We start from the raw sequence: 15,813 nt of genomic DNA on the forward strand, positions 1-15,813 counted from the left end.
ACCTGAAGGACATATTGTCAGATGACCTTTCGACGGCGATGACGTTCCTCTCAATAGTCCTCTTTTACCTCTTCAGGTATCGGTGCATCGGACTGCTCGATGTTGTTGACTGACTTTTCGCCTGTCCGGAGGGATCCATCATGCTTATCCGAGCATATCAACATCAGGCTTTACCTTGAGTAAACAATGGGATTGGGGAACCGAAGACGAGCTGGTATGACCGACGTCGTTCTCATGACGTAGAAAACCAAGAAATCGGAAACGTGTGTGTTTACAGTTGAACACAAACAAGTTGGTGTGGTCGTCAAGACCGACAAACGGGCTATGTAAAACATATGCGGAATAAACTTCCGCACTAACCTTGTCCGTCGATCACTGTTGGATGCTTGGTTTTTGGTTTTTGTCTCATCAGTTATGAGTCGGGTCTTGGACAGGGTGACATTCGGCGTAAACATACTACGGATAGGAAAATTCCCCAAAGAGATCTCTGGGGTATCCACATCGAGATGCCATAAGAGGTAAACAACTCAGCCAAACAGGTTGGGGTTTAAGCATGTCTGCTGTTCCTTGGGTTGGACCTTGCTTGGCGTTGATTGTTAATTAAGCTCACCCGATGTGGATGGATCACAACACAACACAGTAAACATCGGCAAACCGTATGGATGGCTGCCCCATCAAACAGCGTGACGGGGTCCAACGAAAGCTGTGCTCTTCGGTGCTTTGTTAGACGCCCGGGTCTTCGTATTAACAGCACAAGATAATGCGTGCACTGCATGCAGTACAACACAATAACCCCTCTGGAAAACAACCGGCCCCTTTGGTTTACTTCGGGCCATATCGGAGCACCCCTTCACCAAACCTTCCATGGTAAGGTACCTAAGCTACCTGTTCACCATCCGGTCGGATGTCTCACTGTTTGTATTGACTCGGACCGTCTTGTCATCTCGGAACTTCAAGTCACTTGATTATCCTCAATGATGAGATGGCTTGACCTTACAATACTTGCTGCATGGTTAATGACGTGCGTGGCTAAGACACTCATTTGTCTTGACTCAAATTCAGCTTGGTGGATGGTAGACGTCTAAGCGACAATATTGCGGGTTTAGAGCTGTTCCATCTAATTGGGTCACATGATTATTCATAGGAGCATTATAGGAAGCAAAGGATACGTTATTGACAGGCCAACTAACAATCATCTGCGGGCTCATCGCCGGAAACGGAGAACACTTGCTGACGGTTACCCTCAAAGCAGGTCCAGGTCTGTAATCTCTCTAACCTATCGTAGGGTTGTTGGGGTGTCGTAGGTGAGTTCAGCTCAACGTCTAAGCAAAGCGGCAACGCTTCGGATGGATCTATCGGTACACACCAATTTAGTGTAGAACTAATTGTGTACGCTTGATTTGAACTTACTTCTCGAATCTAAGGCTAAAATTGTACCATCCCACAACCAGTTTTGTCTGTTGTACGAACTTCCGCATCCATATGTGATCAACCTGGTGCCGTTTCTCGGAGTTTCTCCGGCGTCAAGACAGAGTGTAGGATTTGCTTGGAGGTATACATGGGCACGAGTATTGAGTGTGATATTCCAGAGCTGCAAGTGGACGTATGGAGAAGTATTCGGAAGACAATAGGCGCTGGGAGAAAGTTTAGTTCGACTTTAAGAGACCGCGTTGAAGGCGAACTCACATATCGACAAGTTGATTCACCGATGCCACACCATTACCCACCATGACGCATAGATCGGTTCTACCATAGGCTAGATCAGGTCCGAATTCAGCAGATGTACTGTATTGATATTGGAGCCTTCGCTGAATACACTCACGGTGTATACGTCGACCCTCACTGACTGGATGATCAACGTAGACTGGACCAGAAGGGATAGATGGTGATACACCGGGAACAGAAGGTGTGGTACCGATTATATTCCAAACTATCATAAATGAAAACATGTCTACTTGTTAGCATTCATAATAGCTTTTACTCAGCACATTTGAAAATAGATCAAACAACATACCTTGATTGGTATTACCATCGATGCAAGTATAAGTTTGCGGTCCATTTATACCTTCATCCAGACATTGAGTGCCACCAGTGATGGCGATCCTGTCGTCATCGGTAAGATACCAACTGGATTTGACCAGATCTATACATCAGCATGTATTCTGAATACAGCACAAGTGTTATGAGTTCCTCCTGTTAACAGAAACTTACGTTTGTTGGAATAATCCAGGGTAGGATTGCCAAATCTATTCTCCCGTCAGCTCAAACCCGACCCAGATGCGAAATACTACTAATGCGATTGCCGTCATATACTCACCTTGATAATCGCAGTGTCCTGATCTCCTGTTCCAGCGTCCAAAGCCCAATTGGTCCCACTGATGAGTATACTATCTGATCCGGGGTTGATATCCCATTCTACAGCGGAAGTACAATTGACTGTTGTTACTCTTGTCCCGTCCTCCCACTCTGCTGGTAGTGCAACAGGCGAGAGGCATTTCAATGATCGATACGATTGGATCTTGACGGATGAGTAACGTTTGGTGAGCGGTGATGCGAGGGTACTAGGGAGAAGATAGATGACGGTGACAGTGAGGAGCGACTGGATGTTGACCATGATGGCATGGAAAGAGACGATTTATCAAATAGTCAAGCGATATGTATGTTCGCCTCAATGAGGTATGATAGCAAATGAGTGGTCAGAGATCTTAGGCAAAGTGTCGATGAGGATGGGGGTGATTGCAAGGTGAATGGTGGGAACATGAGGACGAGTCGTGGTTGGATTCATGGTGGTGATGATGATCCTGACGATTGGGTCGCAGATCAATGTGATTCATATAGTACCTTGGCAACAGTAAGGACAATAGAAAACTCGATGCATACCTTTGAGCTTATTATTATACTTTATTGCTAGTATCTGTATATCATTGCTAACTATAGATCGTCCGTACATACGAAGTGATTGTCCACAAAGAGGAGAGATCAAGAAATTGTCCATTGTCCATGGCAGATAACATCTGATAGAGTCACACAAGCATGGACGTCATCAGAAGCTTGACCCTTTATCGTGCGGCCTGCAAAGGATAGAGAGTGAAGATCTGTTGTGTGTTATCAGGGAAACATTCCCATACTTGCAAGTTTCCTTCGGTATCGATGGGTTTGCCAGCTGTTCTGCCAGAGTTCAATTCGACATCGAGACAGAGATCTGCAATGTGTGTTGACTTCGTCAGCATATAGGGGAAGACAGGTTGGTGTGGAGCCACTCACTTTTACCATCAACTTGGAGCTTGTCAGCCATATAGTTCCATTTCGTCACCTTGTTGCCAGCTGCCGCACAGTCAGAAACGAATACTCTCGATCCTGAACCAGGGTTGGAGCCAACATCCAAACATCGGTTGGGTTTGAAAGCCGATCTGATGTAGTCTGATTTCGAGCCGGCCGCCAGGTTCCATAGCTGTGCTACTGAAATTGTGTTGTTGTTGGCATAACATTGACCGCTAAGATGGGTCATTGTATAATGTCAACACTAATATCATGTCATTGTACTGGACAGTGACTTACATGTTGACTGGGTATGTGAGTTCAAGGTTTCCGTTACCTGCTGTTACACAAAGGGCGTTTTGGTTGTTAGCTGTCAGTCACAAAGAACAACATTCGGGAATCAGCTACGTCACATTGCATCTGCGCTAGAAGGCACCTGGGCACTCACGATGAATCCTTCTTGATGTATTAGAGGGGTCTTTGAAAACACCACCACCTCCGTTGTTGTTATTACTACTTTGAGAAGGTTGAATGGCAGAGGAAGTTGAACTTGGTTGAGCAGAGGTCGAAGAGCTTGAGATGGCGGGAGGTGGATTGCCATTTTGGACAACAAACCAGACTATGGAGAGACTTGATTCAGCCACAGACAAAGTCACACAGTCTCCGTCGGTCCTTAGAAGATCGTAGGGATGACACTTACTCTGATTGGTATTTCCAGTAGTACATCTCCAAGTCTGAGAACCATTATCACCCTCGTCAAGGCACTGATCACCACCGGTGATGGCAATTCGGTTGTCACCAGTGAGGAACCAGCTGTATAACTCGCCTGATAAGCATCACTTATGTCATCTCACCATGGACTCACGTTTGTTGGAATAAGGTAGGATAAGAAGTCCAGATCTTGACAATCTCGTTGTTGTCTCTGCCTGTTCCAGCATCCAGAGCAAATCCAGGATTTTCATGTAATACTACACTACCACTGCCAGGGTTGATATCCCAAGTTTTGGCTCGTGAACAATCAACAGTAGTGACTTGTGCACCATCAGCAGTTGGTCCGACGGGTGAAAGACATCTTCGGTTTCGGTATGATTGGATCTTCACGCCGGAGAATCTCTTGATTGGTGTCGCGGATACGAGTGTCAACGTGAGAAGGGAGATAATCGTGACAAAGTACATAGTGAACGATTGAGTATTACTTGATCTTTTGCAGTTTAGAAAGGAGGTGTAGGCTATACTGGACAGAGAACACACAAGAGATGCAAGAGCCCTTTATATACCTTCCATCGTTTCCTACTGAATATCCTGCTCGTATTCGGCTATGAGCAAAGAGGTCACATGGCCCTCGAGCTCTTAGGCTCATGACTATTGGTGAGACCTGTGCATGTAAGTTGCTTCCTCCATTAGACCTGACTCTGATGGCAATGTGAAACCCAGCTCTTACATGTATTATATTCGAGGTGGTCTTCATTCGGATTCATATGGTGGATCGTATGAATTACGCTCGTCATTGCTTGTTGCTGCAATGCAACTGCAGTGGACTAGAGCAGGTTGGAATACCTCAAACGAGTCAAGAGGCGTTGGAACATTACTTGTTGTTGTGCGGTACCTGAATCTTGTTGGAACTGGTAACTATAAGTATGATAAGGTTCAATTCGTTCTGCTGTGCCTAGATATTCTCTCTTTCAGAAGGTTACAATTGCCAGATACCCGGTAATGGTCTTCCGCGCTGTACTTTCCATCTTCCCAAAACCACGAAAAAGGTAGACAGTACGTTGTCAGACCTGATCTTGCCTTCAACGGATCTAGAATAGTGCGGAGCCTCGCCTAGATCCGGTTCCTGACCCAAATATCGATGTTGGATGACAGGTGACAACCTCAATGCTGTCATTATCAGCGCAAAGATACCTGATTAATGGGTTGATCATATACCCGATGAGGTCACCGTTAGATTGATTGCAAAAAAAGGAAAACTACTGACTTAGATTTTTGGATCCGGGGACAGAACTGCGGATCGATACTATACATACGTTCAGTGCTTTGGAAATGAGGTCAAACGAACGACATTACAAGGCCGAAATTGATACACTGATCTCTGCTCTCTCCGACGATGCAGAGAATCAGAAGAAGGCAGTGCAAATGAAACATCCAAGTGAAGGTTACCCCATACTAGCTTGAGATTATTCTAATGGTTTTACACTTTTTCCAATATTCTGCCTCTTGCAATTGCATCGAGTTGAAGAGGGGCTAATTTATTTATTAAGATCTCTTAGCCCCTCTGGTTCTGGTTGTGGGTGGAGGTCGTGAAAGTTATAGTCACTGAACCTCCCCGTGACTTCATCATCCTAAACCAAAACATTGGAGAGGTAAGCTCTGGTGCAATGCTTGAAACATGAAAAAGTCAACTTACTTTGATAACTCGGAGATCGCATCACTAAGGCCACTGATTTGACTATCAACGCCACTTGCGACACTGGAATTCAATCCGAATACAGGTACTCGTCCCGTACCGAGTCGAGGTCCCCAGTCAAACCCATATCCCCCCTTCTACGGTACCAAATCATCACTACTAGAGGTAGTAGGGGTCTGCAGTTTTGGCTGGGCAGCTCGGCCAAACAGGGTACCATAATTGTCCAGATTCACTTTTGGTTGTACGCCATTCAATGAGTAATTTCCTGTCCACGACGAATAGTTGTTGTTGGAAGACGTCAGAGCCGAGGTTGTCCCACCAAACGATGACTGGGGCGCATAAGCATAGCTACTAGATTTAGAGCCCCACGACTCAGGTGGTCGACCACCGTTGTACGCGTTGAGGATACCGCTGGGCCTGTTGGGTCTAAAGAAAGGGGATTGACGAGAATAAGGAGTCAAGGCAGAGCGATCGTCGATCTGATAAGGCGCATCGTTGCTGGTCGAGCTCGCGTCTGCCTCCGAAGGAGGATCAGAGGAATCGCTGGAGCTATCTGAATCGCGAGAGGGGTATATGTAGATGTCACCATGAATGTGTAAAGACGGCCCAGTGGAGGGATGGGAGTTATAATCCGAGTTGAAATTTGCGGGTTGGTAAAAACCGCTTGGTGCGATACCTGACGCATCAATTTTAGTCAGCAGTAAGAGTCTGTTGCGGCATGGAGCGAGTAAGATGTGATGCAGATGGGTGCAAACCACAACCTACCTCGTGCAAGCTTAGTTCTAAATTGATTCAGTGCCGAGGTAGCGGACGACGGAAGCCGAGAGCGATCAAACCATGATGATCCACGATTGGATGGCAAGGATCCATTTGTTTGGGAGTTAGAGCTCATGGATCCTGCACTTGAGGAGATCGACGACGAGCTGGGAGATGGGAAGACGGATCTGCCTCGAAAGTTGACCATTTTGGGGTAGTTGAGTCTTGATCAAGGGAGGTAGATTACTGTTTACTTATGTGTGTCGTCTGAAGGTATGACCATTCAGACTTTTTTCGAAGAATAGCTATTTTGAGTTTACAATAGAGTTTGGGTAGAAGATCGCATGTGTTAAGTCGTGATGGAAACACGTATTATCAGTAGTGATGCCGCACACAAGTGTTGTTACCGATACCAAATGCCTCTCGTTTCACCTTCCAGCCGCTAAAAAGGAACTTGCTGTCAAACTTTAGTAATACCTTTGGCCCAGATGTAACAACATATCTCCAACAGTATTTCCGTCCTTTGTGAGGCCCGCTTGATTGATTTCTGTTTCATGACAAGAGATCAGTACAATTTGTTCGTTCGTCAGCACACAATCGGGGTTAGCCTTGGAAGATAATCAGGTGTTCGTGGAGACAGCTGCAAAATACATCCGATACCTACCAAACCTACTGCACATCATCCACTTTACCAACAACGCTACCCACTTTTGTAAGCACTTCTTCCCATTCCTTATCCCGATCCGACAACCATGTGATAGCTCCTCCGGCACCTATGCTCAATTCTGTACAATGCTTCGTCGTCAGCTATAGCGAAGATGGGCCGAATAACGAAGAAGTTACCCACGTTCTCCCTCAGCTACTATTGTCCTAATCACCACACTAAGGTCTGATACTCCGTCGATTGAGAAGTAACCGAGGCAGCCTTTCAATGAGGTGGGTGAGCATTAATAACCGGATAGTCGTGCTGTGTGACTCACCAGAGTAGATGCCCCTTCTCTTCTCACTCTCAAAGTCATCTAGCATCTGTACAGACCGTAATTTAGGAGCACCGGTCATTGAGCCTATGTATCATCAGGATCAGCTAATGCTGGAAGATTCGATCGGAGTGTCGGGACATGTCACTCACCAGGAGGAAAACATCGTCGAACACACTCCACACTTCCAACATTAGCCGCCAAAGTCCCCTGAACGGTAGTCACCAAGTTATGCACGCCGTAAGATTCCAATGCAATGAGTTTGGGTACGGATACGGTTGATGGAGTACAACAGGAAAGTAGGTCAGAACGGATCAGGTCAACGATCTAACAAGCATCGATAACATCAGCACGGTTTTCCTTCCATCTGACTACGAATGCAAATGGTTCTCGGCAATTGTAAAAGAAAGGTCCTCACCATGAGATTCTCTGCTCTCTCTTTCTGATCCAATCTTAATTCTTCTCCTATCCTCTCATCCACCCTTTTGCCCTCTTCCACGCAGGCCTCACTGCCCTTATCCTGTCCCTCACAGCCTGTTTTAGGCGTGCAAACACATTGTCCCGGCTTGACTCTCGCTCTAGTGCCTTTTATGGGCATCATCTCTACCCTCCTACTTTTATCTATCTTCAGAAACCTCTCTGGACTTGACGAAAGAACCGAGAGTCCTTTGCCTCGCGGAGTGATCAATGTAGGGAAATGGAGATATGTTGAGTAGTATGCGGGATTGAAGGTTCGTAGTCGAAGATATAGCGAATAAGGGTCAAGGGAAGGATGGCAGGACGAGGAAAACCGAGTTGTCAGTGTTAATTCGTAGGATTCACCTTGTCGTATAGCTTCTCGACATGCATCTATTCGTTTACGATAATCAGATCCTGTCGCGTTGGGCCGGAATGTTGGAAAGCTCGAAGCGGGCTTAGCGTGATCTGAAGAGGAATTGCTAAAAACGTCTTTAATCGATTCGATGTAATCTTCCCATCTTTGTCGACTTGCTCCGAGCGATACCTCGTGTGATCGCAGCCAATCTAACATCGATACATCCTCATCATCTTCGTCATTCTTTCCCTCCAATGGGACTCCTTCATCTCTCAACACCCCTCGAGCTATCCACTGTCCTTCACTTGTTCTTTCTGTCAGACAATCGACCCATCCCCAACATGCATCGACTTCTTCAACTAGGCCATCACTCCTATCTACCCGAGGAGCCCGCTGGTATCCCTGAAGAGACTCCATTTTCATTTCATACCCGAAGTATCCTACCCAGCCTCCCATGAAACCCTGTGACGACGTAGCTGAAAGGGAAGATGTAAGAGACTGGGATCCAGCGGAGAACCAATCCCAAAAAGTGGTCGCATCAGACAAAATCAGTTGACTCGGAGGAAGAGATGGTCGATGTAGGGTGACTGTACGCGTGCTCAAGGAATATGAAAGAAGGAACGATGGCGTGGCGAGTGATGTAGTGGTTGATCTCGTGGGCTATGACAACCGTTCAGCAAAGAGATCGAGAGTATTCATGCAAGCATCACATACCGTCTGACCATCGAGCCAAAATTCCCCAATGGCTTTTTCCTTCCCTTTCCTAGAACCTCGATTCTGCCTGATCAGACTCTCAAATACATCCTGAGTCCTTAGCTGTTTACCTAAATCACCCATTCTTTTCTCCGAAATGCTGAGTCCGCCTCGCCTGAATCCACGCTGAGATGGAGCTCTGGAAGCAGAGGGTGTAATTGGTGGTGTGGGAAGAGCTGATGATGGACGTGATTTGGAAGCGGCGGATACTCTATACGCACATGATGCGACGATCTGGGAGGGGAGCGCAGGAAAAGAAGTTGGTGAGGAGTGAAATTGATTGACTTTGGCGAGGAAAGATTGCAGTAAAGCTGAACCACGCGTGGAAGAGATTGACTAAGAAATATATTAGCCGGGTAGACAGATGTATTTCCGTGCATCTAAGAACCTACCTCTGGATGATACTGCACACCCCATATAGGATGTTCTCTATGTCTCAATCCTTGGGCAGTACTGGGTCTGTCCGAAGTCGGAACAGACCAAGCGGTGACTTCCAGCTCATCGGGAACGGCTGGATGCGACTTCAGCACATATGTCTACATATGTGCAAAAGAAAATATTCAAATAGCTCACTGCTTGGGTCTACCGTCAGACTGTTATAGACGACCACCTCAAAATCGTTCTCCTTGCCCGACAATTGCCAGAATGGGGAATCGAATAAACCCTTGGACGGAATTACTGGTGAGACAGAAACTACGTGACCGTGGGTGATTCGAGGGGTATTGATGATCTGACCGTTTTCACAAGGTGTCAACAGCTTCCAGCGAGCCACATCGCGTATAGGATACATACCTTGGCACCAAACGCTACTCCTATCGCTTGATGTCCCAAACACACTCCTAGGATTGGTACGGGGTGAGATCTCAGCAAGTCCAGCCCGAAGCCAATATCCTGGTTATATTTGTCAGTGCATGAAAGATGCGAGATGAAGAATGGCGCTTGATTCTCACCGAAGGGTTGTCTGGTCTACCAGGACCTGGAGACAGTATCACGCAGTCAATATTGGGTAAAACCTGTTCTTGAAAATCGGACCTACGCAAGATAAGTTCGTTCAGCACTCCTCTCAAACACAGAGTTCTACCTATAATGTTAGATGCTCTCACCATGTATACTTGTCGGCTTTGATCACAACCACCTTGTTGAGGACCTCTGCATCGCTATATAGCTGAGTGAACAGACAAAGGAGATTGTTGGTATCTGATCGTTTTGAGATGGTAAGCTACATGTCGAAGAGATTGACTGTTCACAGCTCACATGAGTCGTAATAATCCAAAATCAAGGTTCTTGGTAAGGTAGGAGGCTGCATGTTGTGCCATCAAGCTGTGAGAATGATGTTGACCAAGAATGAGATGAAAGAGAAAGCAGAAAAACAGAGCAAAATCGAAAAAAAGGCTGAGCTGAAGATCTCGGATCTCTTATCGAAAAGAACACATTACGTAACGAGATGTCGCTATCGGGTTTATCGATAATACTCTATAATCTCATCCATCGATGTTTTGATGCATCTCCGTTGATCTTCTCACGTCACAGGGTATGCTCAGATACAGAGACACTCAACGTTCACTGGAATGACTCAACAGCTTGTATCACCTGCCGGACAGCTCAGTGAACCATCGGACATGTCGACCCAAGCAGCTTTCGCCCTCAAGGCGTCTTTGCGGAAATCGATGCTGAGGACTCTGAAAGGTATGTCAGATGGTGAAGTGGAAAAGCAATGTGAGTGATTAATCTCATTGGCTGGCATATGAGTCATTTGGCTGACTCAAGGGGTAGCACAAGCAGTATTCAGAGTACTTCTCGATCAACCTTTCTTCAAGGAAGCGAAATCGATAGGTTGCTACTTGAGCATGAAGCATGGCGAACTAAGGACGAATGGGATTGTCGATCATATCCTGAAGAGAGGTGTGTGATCTGCCATCATGGAGTCGATTTGGGTCTGACAAAGGCAACGACGAAACAGGCTCAACATTATATACTCCCTTCATTCCACCACCGCCATCACGAAGCCCTGAAGCTCAGCCTTCATCGTCATCACAGGACATGAGAATGTTACGATTGTACTCGTCGTCTGATCTGGAAAGATGTCCATTGGATAAATGGGGTATATTAGACCCAGGAGAGACGCGGAATGACCTAGAAGGAGAAGATCGGGAGGATGGTGAGCTAAACTGACGGACACTTCTGACAATTTCAAGGCTAGAGCTTATCTTGATGCAGTGATGAATCGTTCTTCTCCACCGCTCGACCTCATCTTAGTACCTGGTGTGGCTTTCGACGAGGAATGCAACAGGGTGAGACATTGTACAGTACTCAATGAGCCATATCAGGCAGGACTGACATGGGACCCTGTAGCTGGGGAGAGGTAAAGCATATTACGATCGGTTTTTGTTGTCCTACACATCGAAAAGACCGTCCCCGTTACTCGGTAAGCTCGTTGAAACCCCCTTCCCTTCATCGCTGACGGATCAATCAGTTGCTCTGGCGTTATCTCCCCAGATATTGGAGGCGAGTGAAAGGGTGCCTACGACCGAACATGACTTCCGATTGGATGGGGTCATCTCACCCGAAGGTGTAGTTTGGAGGGAGAAGAATTAAAAGGATATCGTATATTAGTCCGTGTAATCATTTCAAGGGAAGTCACAATGTCACATCTGGCTCACAATGTATGTATGTGAGTTAGATGTCCTATTTTCATTGAAGTTATCCTGCCCATACATCCTCATATCGCTTGTACCAGTGACGCCCTGTTAATGAAAGGATCTCTTTCAACGCAGTTACGCCTATGGAACGTCCCTTGTCATTCAACATGTATCAAAAGAGATGATGCGGAAATGGGTCACTTTCATGAAAAGCGACATCTTGGTGCTATACCTTAAACAGGAACAACCTTCTGACAATAAAATCACAATATCGCTGAACAACTACATTCTTCTTGACCCGCAACTCTCAATTACACAACTGCTGATAGCCTATCATTTTCATATCGATCAACCTTCCCCGCCTCACACAACTCTCTCACAAGATGCAACAACGACCTTTCGGCGTCCCATCATTCGGTCAACCATCTTTCCCTTCTGCCTTCTCCCAGCAGAGCTGCTTTAATACGCCTAGATCAACATTTTTCAGCTCTCATGCTCCACCACAACCCCAATCATTCTTCAGTAATGGCTGGTCACGACCTGGTCATTCATCGTTCACTGGTGGTCCGTATTCACAGTTCACTCAGCCTTTCCCAGGGTTTCGGCCTGGTTTCCCTCGTCCTGGTTATCCACGGTCCTTCGGCGGACCTCATCCTAACGTGATCTACCCTAATCAAAGCGTACAACCCACTGGTGCTACTTCCTTCACTGGCGGTATTCAGTCTGGCGTCCACAGTGAACCTTTCCGAACACGATCGCAAAGGTCTTTCACCTCCAATGGCCATAGTCGTGATGAAGATGGCTTGGACGGACCATGGAAAAGAGGTAGTGTACGAGATATGTATCGAGATCATCTGCACGCTCATCGCGACGCTCAAGCCCGACAGGCTGAACAGGCCAAAAAGCACAGTGGCGATTGCTTCGATTCAGTGAAGGCCGCCAAGATAGAAGTTCGTCTTTCTCAATCAAAACCCGATGGTTGTACGGTTGAAACACTAATGGAAAAGCAAGACGAGTTAAATAGAGCTTGGTCCGGCTTCGCCAATTCTCTGCAAGAACGGATCGAGCATGAACAGAACATATCGGAGCTCAACTTCCTTATGGGTAAATTAGATGCTAAGCGCTACAACGAAGCTTCGGTTGCTGATCTGAAGAAGAATTTCGAACGGTATGGACCGATAAGCAAATCGGATGATGACGGTAAGTGCATCACGCCTTTGATCAATCGTGAAGGGGAACAGGCTGGAGGCTGATTTTTGCCTATGTTACAATTAGGCAAACCTGTCAAATCCCCTTGGTCCGTCTTTATCTCAGAGATCAGTCGAGACTCCACTTTCAACGATGATGACGTGATCCCCTTCTCTGACGATTCTGATGAAAGCGAAAGTGACTTGCCGCAATTTACATCTCGAGGTCAAGGAAGTGTTCCCCGCTTCAATCAAGGTATATTTGGGGGTATGAATGGCCCATCGATGGGCTCATCGCGGTTCGGTGGTACAAGATGGACGGGACCATCTTTCTACCCTTCAACTTCGGCTTCGGGATGGAATAATAATGCTGGATTTGAATATCGACCTAGTACAGGATTCACATCTGGTTGGGGCGCATCGCAACAACCTTCAGCTTTTTCAGGATGGAATGGTCATTTCAGAGGAGTTGGACCTGGAGCTGGATTCAGTGCATTTAGTCAACCCGGCTCGACTGCTTGGTCTCGCACTTTCTCGTTTGATCGTTAAATCACAGCGAATTGGCTGTACTGACATAGTATATCACCGGGAATCCGCAAAACACAGCGAAGTCTCGATTGAATGTAATGGTGCGAGTATAACCTGTAATGCATGTAAATTATATGCACCATATCAACCTCTAATATCATCTATCATACCCCTCACGACATACAGTACTTTCACTGTGTTTTTTTTTTCTTTTCATGTTATTGTACCGCATCTAAGCCTAAGCCCGGTATTCATACTCCCTCAGAGATCTTCCACTGAGATCGTGTTTCAGATCCCATTCGTCCACTTCGTCATTCCTGACTTTGATGAGCTGATGGGAGATTGACCCATCCGGAAGGGAAATAACCACTTGGCGTAATTGATATCCACCTAATTTAGGTAACAATTTTGACCAAAGTACGAAATAAAAAGCACAGAGGAATACACTGAGCCATTGCAATAGATGTGAGAAGGTCAGTCAAAATTGTGACTTGTAGAACATAGACAAAGATCGCTTTTACTTACATTCCTAATCCTGCCAACGATGAAGCCCCATAGAAGAAACCAAAAGAACTATTGTTGATACCACCGCTGGGAGGCACCCATGGCATGATAATCAAGAATAAGTTGGCGGCCAAGAAGAACAGAACCACTATGGTCCAACTTCGATATTCCGGTCTGGGGAGGTTTAACCTTTTCCTATCCCTTCTAACGATGAACAATCCCAATGTCATCAATGCCAAGAAGAATGAAGAAGGGTAATTTTGCAGTGCAACGACTACATCATCATACCCTATTAGCGAGATCACACCTACACGTGGTGCTTTGAAAATCATGAGCTACGTACTGAAGTTGAAGGCACTTCCTGCAGGTGGAGCAACGATGATGATGAAAGATACAACCCAGATGGCAATGATTGCTCCGGTGGGTGTACCGAAGGGCCAAGTAGTAACCCAAAATCTAGGGTAAGGTAACACACCTTGTCTATGTATAATACAGCAAGCTCAGTTACTGTCAGTGTAATGGGCATAGGTAATTTACGACTAACCGACCGATCTCTCGGATCATCCTGGTATGTCCCACCATCGTAGTCAAGATGTTACTGGAAGCACTGAGAACCGGTAAGATCGTGAGACCCTTTGCGGCTCTGTCGCCGAAGAGCTTTTCCCAGAAGATACTAGCTGTAACTTGGGTCGATCCTTTAATTTCTTCTTTAGTCACTATTTCCGCGATGGCATCAACTTTGCCACTAATCCCATCATCGTAAAGTCAAGAAAACTCACAAACAGCAAAATAAGCAATATTCGCCAACATGTACAGAATCGCCACGAAAATGACCGCTGTATTTGCCGTCCTCCTTATCGTCTTGATCGGATTTTTTATTTCATTTGCCACATTGAAAGAGTTTGTATAACCACCGTAAGAGAAGATGATACTGACCAAAGCGTTGGACAGACTGTATCCGTTATTTCTTGTGCCCTCAAAAGCGTTTCGGAAATTCGCCTTTGGATCGGGAACAGCTTTGAGGTGACCTCCCAATGCCACAAAGCCTGGTATAATGATTAAAAGCATAGTGATAATCTTGGCGATACCGCAGAAATTGGAAAGACGTAATGAAAAGTTGGTGCTGAACCAGATAGCTATTGTCGTCTAATCAGCTCCCTTCCTCTGAGGTCTTGAGGAGAAGACTTACGGAGACAGATGATGGTCAATGCCGCGATGCCTACTCCCTTTGATTCCCAATCGGAAGGTGTATGATCAGTCATCTTGAAGATGTATTCCGCAACAACTGAGAGAGTAATATCAGAGATTAGCCTCACCCTCACCAATCATAACATGAAGGGCAAAAATCAATTTACCAATCACGTTCGAACTGACGAAAGAGAGGATGACAGTCTGAACTGCGAACGCCACGGGGAAGAAGTACTTCGGTTTTCTGAATGCTTGTTCTAGGTATACCACTTCTGCTCCTGATCGCGAGGGGAAGTAGGAAGCAAATTCCAAGTACACCGAAATACCAGCCAAGGAGATGAGCAAACCAATTGGCCAATAAATCAATGCTAGACCGACGGACCCGAGTGATTTTAGTAGACTGGAAGCTGTATATGCTAGGTCAGCGAAGAAGGCAGGACGACGGAGAGTATAAGCGGGTAGTCCTGTACTCACGGAAGGAAAATATACCAGTCCCAATCAACATGGTTATATTCAAGAACAGAGCTGACCACCAGCCAACAGAGTATCCAAGGGGGTTCTGACTTTCGACTGGAGCGCCAGATACATCTTGGATAGTAGCCTGAGCACCATTTCCACCTTGTTCACCGACGAAATTTACCTTTCCATCGATATAGAATTCGGGTACACCTAAAACATGATCTCCTCCAGGAGTAACCTCTGCCTCTGGTGAGCTGAGGCTTTTCTCTTGACTAGATGAAAAAGACATCGTTGTACTTGTCCAGTGGAGATTTATGGGCGACGTAGGCTGTAGTACCCTTTT

General features: G+C 46.1%; 7 protein-coding genes across 7 annotated transcripts; 2 read left to right on the forward strand and 5 right to left on the reverse strand.

The window, feature by feature from the left end:
- Positions 1–1,185: 1,185 nt before the first annotated feature.
- L199_002362 (uncharacterized protein) lies at positions 1,186–2,614 on the reverse strand (the record flags this gene model as incomplete). Its single annotated transcript, XM_064888106.1, has 7 exons — positions 1,186–1,352; positions 1,411–1,634; positions 1,687–1,756; positions 1,823–1,930; positions 2,015–2,127; positions 2,212–2,246; positions 2,318–2,614. 7 exons carry the CDS (start codon positions 2,612–2,614, stop codon positions 1,186–1,188), a joined length of 1,014 nt encoding a protein of 337 aa, XP_064744178.1.
- Positions 2,615–3,059: 445 nt separating this feature from the next.
- L199_002363 (uncharacterized protein) lies at positions 3,060–4,434 on the reverse strand (the record flags this gene model as incomplete). The annotated part of the gene is made up of 6 exons (XM_064888107.1): positions 3,060–3,202; positions 3,265–3,494; positions 3,559–3,628; positions 3,707–3,877; positions 3,959–4,071; positions 4,124–4,434. 6 exons carry the CDS (start codon positions 4,432–4,434, stop codon positions 3,060–3,062), a joined length of 1,038 nt encoding a protein of 345 aa, XP_064744179.1.
- A 1,090-nt stretch (positions 4,435–5,524) lies between these two features.
- L199_002364 (uncharacterized protein) lies at positions 5,525–6,629 on the reverse strand (the record flags this gene model as incomplete). Its single annotated transcript, XM_064888108.1, has 4 exons — positions 5,525–5,600; positions 5,666–5,802; positions 5,899–6,341; positions 6,431–6,629. 4 exons carry the CDS (start codon positions 6,627–6,629, stop codon positions 5,525–5,527), a joined length of 855 nt encoding a protein of 284 aa, XP_064744180.1.
- A 461-nt stretch (positions 6,630–7,090) lies between these two features.
- Positions 7,091–10,271, reverse strand: L199_002365 (uncharacterized protein; the record flags this gene model as incomplete). The annotated part of the gene is made up of 12 exons (XM_064888109.1): positions 7,091–7,206; positions 7,269–7,346; positions 7,402–7,485; positions 7,551–7,725; positions 7,817–8,872; positions 8,927–9,301; positions 9,358–9,476; positions 9,539–9,695; positions 9,758–9,856; positions 9,916–9,997; positions 10,069–10,162; positions 10,220–10,271. The coding sequence occupies 12 exons, from the start codon at positions 10,269–10,271 to the stop codon at positions 7,091–7,093; spliced, it is 2,487 nt and encodes an 828-aa protein (XP_064744181.1).
- Positions 10,272–10,584: 313 nt separating this feature from the next.
- L199_002366 (5-formyltetrahydrofolate cyclo-ligase) lies at positions 10,585–11,560 on the forward strand (the record flags this gene model as incomplete). Its single annotated transcript, XM_064888110.1, has 6 exons — positions 10,585–10,681; positions 10,739–10,867; positions 10,926–11,123; positions 11,183–11,256; positions 11,318–11,390; positions 11,439–11,560. The coding sequence occupies 6 exons, from the start codon at positions 10,585–10,587 to the stop codon at positions 11,558–11,560; spliced, it is 693 nt and encodes a 230-aa protein (XP_064744182.1).
- A 427-nt stretch (positions 11,561–11,987) lies between these two features.
- On the forward strand, positions 11,988–13,340 carry L199_002367 (uncharacterized protein; the record flags this gene model as incomplete). The annotated part of the gene is made up of 2 exons (XM_064888111.1): positions 11,988–12,804; positions 12,880–13,340. The coding sequence occupies 2 exons, from the start codon at positions 11,988–11,990 to the stop codon at positions 13,338–13,340; spliced, it is 1,278 nt and encodes a 425-aa protein (XP_064744183.1).
- A 217-nt stretch (positions 13,341–13,557) lies between these two features.
- On the reverse strand, positions 13,558–15,759 carry L199_002368 (uncharacterized protein; the record flags this gene model as incomplete). Its single annotated transcript, XM_064888112.1, has 8 exons — positions 13,558–13,765; positions 13,845–14,097; positions 14,167–14,303; positions 14,368–14,539; positions 14,603–14,959; positions 15,013–15,108; positions 15,179–15,427; positions 15,486–15,759. The coding sequence occupies 8 exons, from the start codon at positions 15,757–15,759 to the stop codon at positions 13,558–13,560; spliced, it is 1,746 nt and encodes a 581-aa protein (XP_064744184.1).
- Positions 15,760–15,813: the final 54 nt, after the last annotated feature.

The sequence above is a fragment of the Kwoniella botswanensis genome, chromosome 1, assembly GCF_036426115.1.
Source record: "Kwoniella botswanensis chromosome 1, complete sequence".
NCBI lineage: Eukaryota > Fungi > Basidiomycota > Tremellomycetes > Tremellales > Cryptococcaceae > Kwoniella > Kwoniella botswanensis.